Source organism: Sporobolomyces salmoneus (assembly GCF_050403485.1).
Source record: "Sporobolomyces salmoneus JCM6883 DNA, S_salmoneus_JCM6883_v1_ctg38, whole genome shotgun sequence".
Taxonomy (NCBI): domain Eukaryota; kingdom Fungi; phylum Basidiomycota; class Microbotryomycetes; order Sporidiobolales; family Sporidiobolaceae; genus Sporobolomyces; species Sporobolomyces salmoneus.
In genome coordinates this window covers 122,279-129,758 of record NW_027481125.1, presented here as the reverse complement: position 1 = coordinate 129,758, position 7,480 = coordinate 122,279, and the positions used below count along the sequence as shown (strand labels likewise).

The window sequence follows — 7,480 nt, the reverse complement described above, 5'->3', positions numbered from 1 at the left end:
TCTCGAGGTCCGAGCGGCCGGAGCGGAGATACGCCAGGAGGTCTGTGTCGTTCGTCAACAGGAACGATGACAGCGAGGGCGGACCGAAAGGGTCCGCGCTGATAGGAGGCAGTGGGAGCACGTCGACTGCCTTTCCATACGTTACGGACCAGCTTTAGCTTGAAATCGTTGTTCTTTACGCCCGCCAACATATCAGGAAATGCCTGAAATGACCGTGAGCTTGATTCACGAGATCGAAATTTCATTATCGTTTCTTGCTGGCAGAGTTCGAATGGAGTGCTCGTACGATATGGAGATACGAATCATACATCAGATAGAGAGGAATCACGACCCATCTAACAACACCGTGTCAGTGATCGAGCGAAACCGAAAACAGAAGGTCGAAGCGACATGTTGCGACTCACAATCCGTTGAAGAAGAGTAGATAGACGTAGGTGTAAAGAGGATGCGACGTGTTGAGGGACGGAGAACCGGTAATCCATTCAGGGAAGAACTAATTTGCGAGAAAGCGAGAGAGGTCAAGCTCAGCAAAGCGATAGAGCTGAAAGGAAAAGGGGAACGCACAGTCATCATTCCCCCATAGATCTCGGCAGTGCTGTAGCGGAGGCGTGTTAGCTCGCCTTGGAAACAGGGCGAAGCAGCGGGACGACGAAATGAAAGCCTCACGAAAGAACAACACTGGAAATTTCGCACGAACGTTTTCAGTTTTCAGTCTCGCCTCAGAGTATCAGCCGAAAGACTCACCTCCAATACCTCCAACTTTGATCTCCCTTCCTCATCAAGTCCATGATGTAAACGCAGAGCGGTCCAGCCATCAAGACCGTGATCAACTCGATCGAAACGACTGTCGAGTCCGAAGTTCCCCACCGAATGTCTGCTCGAGCGTATTCCTGCCATAATGCAGCAAATGCACCTGTCGAATCGTCGTATCGCGTTCAGAGATGGCGCGAGAGAGGGAGAGAGGGTAAGAATGTTTTCGTTTGGTGCCGCCACGATTCAACGCCAAGGAGAGCTCACCTCGACTACTGTTCACTGTACGGGGTCTAGGAAAGCTCTGATACAGAAAGCTACCTTCTAGAATGCTGTCAAGCGATCAAACGATCCCATTGTTCGATCATCATCAGTTTTGAACGCTTTCTCCTCTAAGAGAGCGAAGTCGGACTCACAAGTGCGTCAGAGCATCGAAGGCTAGCCAGATGAACGTGTACTTTTGAACCGAGTCGCGGTAGATGTGAGAGGGGAGAAGCCGACGAGCGAGGAGATTCGCAAGGACGAGGAGTGCCAACGTTGAGGTGAGGGAGAGAATAGTCGTTGCGTTGAGGAGAGTCGGAGGCGGGCCGAGCGTGGTCATCGTGTCGAAAGGGTCGGAACAGGTGAAGAGAGGAGAAGAAGAGTCTCGCAAAGCTCTCATCTCGCACTCGTAGACAGACTCGAAGTGAGAGGGCACTGAAAGGACTTGGATTCGACACTGAGGTAGGTAAAGGTAAAGACCGCTTCAGAGGAGAGAAGAGTACTGAAGTAAAAAGGAGGACCAAAAAAGAAAAACGAAAACTTCTTCGAAACTTCGAACATTCAAGCACAACTCGTTCAATCAGACTCTTCTCCTTCCTCGTCTTGTGAACCTCCATCTTGACTTCCCGCTCCCTCTTCGTCGTCGCCGGTTCCTTCTTGACCGCTACTCGATTCAGCCTTTCGAACCGTTTTCTTGATAACTTTCCCTCGTTGCTTCTTTCCCTCGTCTTCCTCTTCCGAACTTTCCTCCTCCTCCTCTGAGCTACTACCACTAACCTCGATAACCTCGACCTTCTTCGTCTTCTTCTTCTGTTGTTGAACTTTCTTGACAGCTTTCTTCTTCCTTCCGTTGTCCTTCGCCAAATCCTTTTGATCCTGTTCAACCGGCGGGATCTGTCCCTTAAGCTTCCTGTAGAACTCCTTGACCCATTGTTCATCTTCGGATCGCTCCCACATCGTGTCGAATTCGGCTTGTTCGGATTTCGTTCGTAGACCGTTCCAAGTGAAAGTAGGTCGAGTCGATGTGATGTGTTTTTCGTCCAGGACCTCGCTGACGTATTCGAGAGATTTGTCGTCACTGTCACAGACGACGAAAGTAAGAGAGAGTCAGCTCATGGAGACTTGATCGGTTCAGCGAGAGAAATGGAGAAACTCACCCTCCCGGAATCCACGCATGATGCAACAACTTCAATTTGACGTTGAGGCGGAGGATCTACTCGAGGTCATGAATCGTTAGACTCTCGCTCAAAGCTCGAGTGAGGGAATTAAGGAGAGAAACGGGAACTCACTACCGTGCCCCTCTGACAGTCCTCAAAGTAGACAACTTGACCCGGTTCGAAATCTTCCAACTCTTCCTCCTCCTCCGACGAGTCTTCTCCATATTGTCGTGAGATTCTCGCTGACGATCGGGTTCCCGCCGAACGAGTCGAGATGGTTGAAGCGGTCGAAGCGGCCGAAGCTCGACGGTCTTTCGAAATGACGTTTGCTGAACGAGTTTGACGACTCGCGGCAGCGGTAGAACCTCGAGGTTTCTTCTTCTTCGAGGTGGCGTCGTCGTTGCTTGAATCATCGGACTTCTCCTCTTGTTGTTCTTGTCGTCGAACTCGTTTCGTCGGTTTCTTCCCTTTCCCCTTTCCCGTTCCCTTTTCCTCCTCCTCGTCGCTCGTCGTATATTCCCTCTCAACCCTCTTCTTACTCTTCCCAACTTTCGCTTTCGACTTTTTCGGAGTAGAAGGGGCGAAAACTTGTTTCTTCGATCCGGGTTTTCGGCTTTGAACGGCTTTCTTTCGGAGTTTGACGTCTTCCGTCGACGAAGATTCGTCGTCGCTGAACTCAACGGGGTTCATCGGATTGTCAGACGACGAGTCTTCGGCTTTGAGTTTGACGTTCTTCTGTTTCGACGACGATTTCGAGATTGATTTGGCAGAAACGGTCGCTCCTCCTCCTCCTCCTTTCTTCGATGAAGACGGTTTGGCGACAGTCTTTTGAGAAGCGGAAGATTTCGATTTCGAGCTCGAAAGTTTTACTTTCTTGCTCCCTCCCTTCTTCTTCCTGCTCTTCTCATCCTCACTCTCCTCACTCGACTCTCCCTCATCTCCCTCCTTCGGTTCCTCCTCCTCCTCCTCCTCCGATGAAGACGAATCTTTTCGAACCCGTTTTTGAGAACTTCTCCCTTTACTCTTCGCCACCGAAACCGACGCTTTCTTCTTTTTCGAGGTCCCTTGAGTTTGTTTGATCGGCGATACAGATCCAAGACTATCTTCTTTCTGAAGATGTTGATCAGACTCGAGTTGATCCTCTTCGTCCTCCTCCTCTTCTTCATCGTCGTCATCGTCCGAAGCTTGTTGATTCAATTGAGTGAGAGTCATCGATTTCTTTCCTCCTCTCGATTTCGATTTACTAGCAGGTTCTTGGTGTTGTTGAGGAGGTGGAGGAGGTTCAAATTGATCGAATTGGTTCTCTTCGGCCTGGTCCGTACTCGGTTTTTGAACGCGATCAGCTTGTGAAGAAAGTTCGTTCTCCAAGGTTTGCGCTTGCCCTTGTAAAGCGGCGAGAGAAGCTTCAAAGTCGGCGATCGCTCCTCCTCCTCCTCCTCCTCCTCCTTGGACTTGAGAGACAGAAGTGTCGGGAATCGAGGAAGGTGGAGCAGAGTTGTGACGAGATTGAGTAGTTCCACGAGAATTGGATCCGGAAGAAGTAGTCGTCTGGGGTTTCTGATTCGATACTGCTGCCGAAGACGATGGAGATGGACTGATCGAGAGGTCCTCAGTAAGTCCAGCAGCAGAAGAGAGCCGGGGGAGAGAGTGAATGCAGGAAACTTACTTGGTTTCCCTCGAACTAGATCTCTGCATTTCCTCCTCAATCTGCTTCTGTACCCTATCCTTCACCTTCTCCGCCAATCGAATCAATCCCGATCGATCTTCCTCCGGTCCTTTCGCGAGTGAAGACCTCTGAATGCTGTCGATTAACTGACCCACTAGTTCCGATCCGAGAACGGTTCCTTCGTCGATATCGATGTTGCTCAATTGATCGAGTACAAACCCTTGAGGTGCGTCCTTCGCGTAGAGGAAAGATGCGGTAGTGATGAAGGGGGAAGAAGCGGGTGGAGATGAATGAGGAGCCGGGAGTGACGAGGAGAGGCTCGTGAGTTCAGTCAGGACCTCTTGAAGGTGCTCTTGAGCGTCTGACGCCATGAGAGGTGACCTAGAGTGTGTGGAGAGAGTGAGAGAGTGGAGAAGAAGAGAGAGGGAGAAGTCAATAGAAGGTTCACGCGATGTCACATTTGGAGAGAATAGAAACGCACCAATTTCCCTTCTCCTCAGCTGAAGCTCTGTTGCCCCAGCGAGTGAGACCAGTCGAAGCAGAGATATTACGGAGCGCGACAAGGACGAGTCTCTCTCGGAAAGAGAGAATCGAGTCGGAGCTCTTTCTCGGCTTCACGCATCTTGACGCAGTTACGGTTTATCTAGCAGAAGTCAGAGGATAACGAATAGAGGTAGATAACGAAGATGCAACTTTGCTAAAAGATATACAGAGAGTGCTGCCCCTCGTTTCCCCTTGCCCGTCTCACTAAGGCCGCCTCGCGTTTTCCTATTCTTCCGTGTCCTCCTGCATTTCCCGCCCTCCACCTACCGTTTCTCGAACGGTAATCCCGCTCCACTCAGTAGAGCCCTAGCCTGATCCTGCGCTCCTCTTCCCTTGGCCGTAGTCTTACAGAAGATATTCATCCCAAACGTTTTCGGGTACTGATCCAAATTGATTTCGATCTGAGGCCACAATCCCATCGCCTCTGGCGGTAACCCGAACGAAACGACTCCTGAAGTCGAAGAGGTAGATTGTCGAGGGGAAGAAGCTGGCGGGAGCGGGATTCCTTGGAAAGTTTTCAATCGAGGTAAAACGAAATCGACGAGAGTTTCGAGGAACGTGTACATCGGTTGTCCTTTCAATTCGACTTTGACTCCGGTAGGGGCTCCCGCACGAATCTTGAACGAGGCAGATTTCTTCGTCGATCGAGTGATTTCGAGTCCTTGGTGAGATCCGGGACCGTAAGGACCCGGATGTTTAGATTGAGGTGGTTCCCCCGTGGTCGCTTCGAACGCCATCAAGAGTGGTAAGAGGTTGGATTTGCCTTGTAAAGCCGTTTTCGACATTGATTCGACGACGATGGATTCGAGTCGGGGGAGAGTCGAAGGGGAAACGTAGGAAGGGTTCGGGACGAGGTATCGGTTTCCTTTTGGTCGGGGAGGGGCACGGTTCTCGGCATAAGGGTTCTGAGGGGACCAGATCGGAGTACGAGAGATGGGGTTCGGGAGGGAAGAGGAGGAGGAATGAAGTTGGTGATTATAGAAGAGGTAAAGGAGATCGTGAGAGAGGGATTGCGTGTAATGATCTTGGATACGTGATCTTGCAGTATCTCCATACGTCAGGTTCGTCAAGTGTTCGGTTGTCGTTGAAGAGGGAGATTCAGATGAGGAAGAGGAGGAAGAAGAGGAAGCGTGACGGAGAGAGACGATAGGCGAGGGAGAGTGTACTGCCGCTCTAGTTGCTGTTCTCGTGAGATTCACTGCCGCCTTCATCTTGTCCATGGTCGCGTGAGGAGTTGGTCGAGAGAGTCAACCGACTTTCGGAAAAAGTTTCGAACTCCTTTCCCTCTCTCCACTTCCCCAACCCCGTCCGATTGCAAGATGTCTCCTCCCGCAGGTGGAAACGGTAGAGATTCAGGTGCTGCCCGTGTCCTCGGTTCCGGTACTTCCGGTAAGCTCTCCCTCTCTTTCCTCATCTTTATCGATCTTGAAATTGATCATCTCTCCCGGTTTGATCGACAGGTATCGCTGAATTGATCATCTTCCACCCTGTGTAAGCTCCCTCTAGCTCAACTTACATCCGTAGAGCTAATCCGGCTTGAAGTGAACAGTGATACGGTCGCGAAGCGATTAATGTCCAACAAGGATACCGGCGTTCGTTTCCTCCTATATCTTCCAGCTCGTTGTGAGACTAGCTAACGATGATTGAACGACCATGTCTGTAGAAAGCAATCTCGGAGATCGTCTTCAGGGAACACGCGAAAGCCGCTGCTGGTCAAAAATTCCTTTCCCTCTTCCCGGGTCTCGGTTACGCTGCGGGTTACAAAGGTACGCTATCACGTTACCATCATCTAGCTGTGTGCTTTGCTGACCTTCCGTTTCGATGGACAGTTCTTCAGTAAGCCGACTTTCACGGTTTTCATTTTCACGAATTCTCAGCTAAATGTCTCCCTTTGCTCATCTTTTGCTCTCAGACGGGTGTACAAGGTGAGTAGAGCTCTTTCTCAGTCTCCTCCAACAGGCAGCTGACCCGTCGTTTCTCTCAGTTCGGAGGACAACCCTACTTCAACGATTTCCTTGCGAAAAACTTTAAACCTCAATTCACGAACGCGTTCGGTGAGAAGAATGGAAAAGCTATGATGGCCGCTACTGCTGGATCGTACGTACCTCTCTCATCTAGATCCAGCAGATTGATCTGACGCGTTTGATGAACGTAGTTTGACTGGTATCGGAGAAATCGTTCTCCTTCCTCTCGATGTCCTCAAGATCAAGCGACAGTGAGTCGAATCTCAATTTAGCGCTCTCGTTAGTTTGGGTTTAGTAGGCTCACGACGATTGTCATCAGAACCAACCCCGAAGCGTTCCGATCTCGAGGATTCCTTCAAATCGTCAAAGATGAAGGTTTCTCTCTCTACCGAGGTGCCTCGTGGACTGCCGCTCGTAATGCTCCTGGATCTTTCGCTGTATGTCCACCCTCTCCTACTTCTCTCCCACGCCTCGCTGATCGTTTCTCGTCGAGTAGCTTTTCGGAGGATCCGCCTTCACGAAAGAATACGTTTTCAAACTCGAAGATTACCGTTCCGCCTCGTGGTACCAAAACTTTATCGCTTCGATCGCGGGTTCCGTTTCGTCGATTGCGATCTCCCAACCTCTCGATGTCATCAAGACGAGGATTCAGAACCAAAACTTCGAGTCGAAGGTCGGAGGAATGACGGTAGTGAGGGATTTGATCAAGAATGAAGGGTTCAAAGGGTTCTTCAAGGGTTTGACGCCGAAGGTCTTGTGAGTCTTTGTCTCTCGAGATTTGCATCGATTGGAAAGATTACGATCACTGACGAGAGATTGATATTGCTCAGGGTCGTCGGTCCCAAACTCATCTTCTCGTTCACGCTGGCACAAACTCTTATCCCCATGTTCTCGAAGTATGTGACCGCTCAATCCCGAGTCGTTCGTACATGACTGACTTTGCTTTCTCGTCCACAGATACGTTTGAACGGCCTCTCTCTCCTCCTTCACCCTCCTCCCTTGCGACTGTACTCCTCGGTAGACTCTCACTCACTATCTCCTCTATTCGAAGCACTAGAACCTATTTACCTCCTTCACCTTATTCTTTCTTGGTTTTTGTTACGTATTCCCATTCCCTCTCTGTACATTCTCTCTATTCT

At 50.3% G+C, this 7,480-nt stretch overlaps 4 protein-coding genes across 4 annotated transcripts; 1 reads left to right on the top strand and 3 right to left on the bottom strand.

Moving 5' to 3' along the window:
• Window positions 1–244: 244 nt before the first annotated feature.
• Window positions 245–1,351, bottom strand: JCM6883_003979 (EXPERA domain-containing protein; the record flags this gene model as incomplete). The annotated part of the gene is made up of 6 exons (XM_076633437.1): window positions 245–335; window positions 405–493; window positions 565–595; window positions 745–913; window positions 1,018–1,082; window positions 1,167–1,351. The coding sequence occupies 6 exons, from the start codon at window positions 1,349–1,351 to the stop codon at window positions 245–247; spliced, it is 630 nt and encodes a 209-aa protein (XP_076486618.1).
• Window positions 1,352–1,587: 236 nt separating this feature from the next.
• Window positions 1,588–4,205, bottom strand: JCM6883_003978 (uncharacterized protein; the record flags this gene model as incomplete). Its single annotated transcript, XM_076633436.1, has 4 exons — window positions 1,588–2,089; window positions 2,169–2,224; window positions 2,301–3,762; window positions 3,835–4,205. The coding sequence occupies 4 exons, from the start codon at window positions 4,203–4,205 to the stop codon at window positions 1,588–1,590; spliced, it is 2,391 nt and encodes a 796-aa protein (XP_076486617.1).
• A 435-nt stretch (window positions 4,206–4,640) lies between these two features.
• Window positions 4,641–5,597, bottom strand: MRPL7 (mitochondrial 54S ribosomal protein uL5m MRPL7; the record flags this gene model as incomplete). The annotated part of the gene is made up of 1 exon (XM_076633435.1): window positions 4,641–5,597. One exon carries the CDS (start codon window positions 5,595–5,597, stop codon window positions 4,641–4,643), a length of 957 nt encoding a protein of 318 aa, XP_076486616.1.
• Window positions 5,598–5,696: 99 nt separating this feature from the next.
• Window positions 5,697–7,308, top strand: GGC1 (Ggc1p; the record flags this gene model as incomplete). The annotated part of the gene is made up of 12 exons (XM_076633434.1): window positions 5,697–5,766; window positions 5,838–5,868; window positions 5,927–5,969; window positions 6,041–6,143; window positions 6,207–6,213; window positions 6,290–6,302; window positions 6,362–6,474; window positions 6,533–6,592; window positions 6,661–6,778; window positions 6,838–7,097; window positions 7,172–7,237; window positions 7,299–7,308. 12 exons carry the CDS (start codon window positions 5,697–5,699, stop codon window positions 7,306–7,308), a joined length of 894 nt encoding a protein of 297 aa, XP_076486615.1.
• Between the last annotated feature and the right edge of the window lie 172 nt (window positions 7,309–7,480).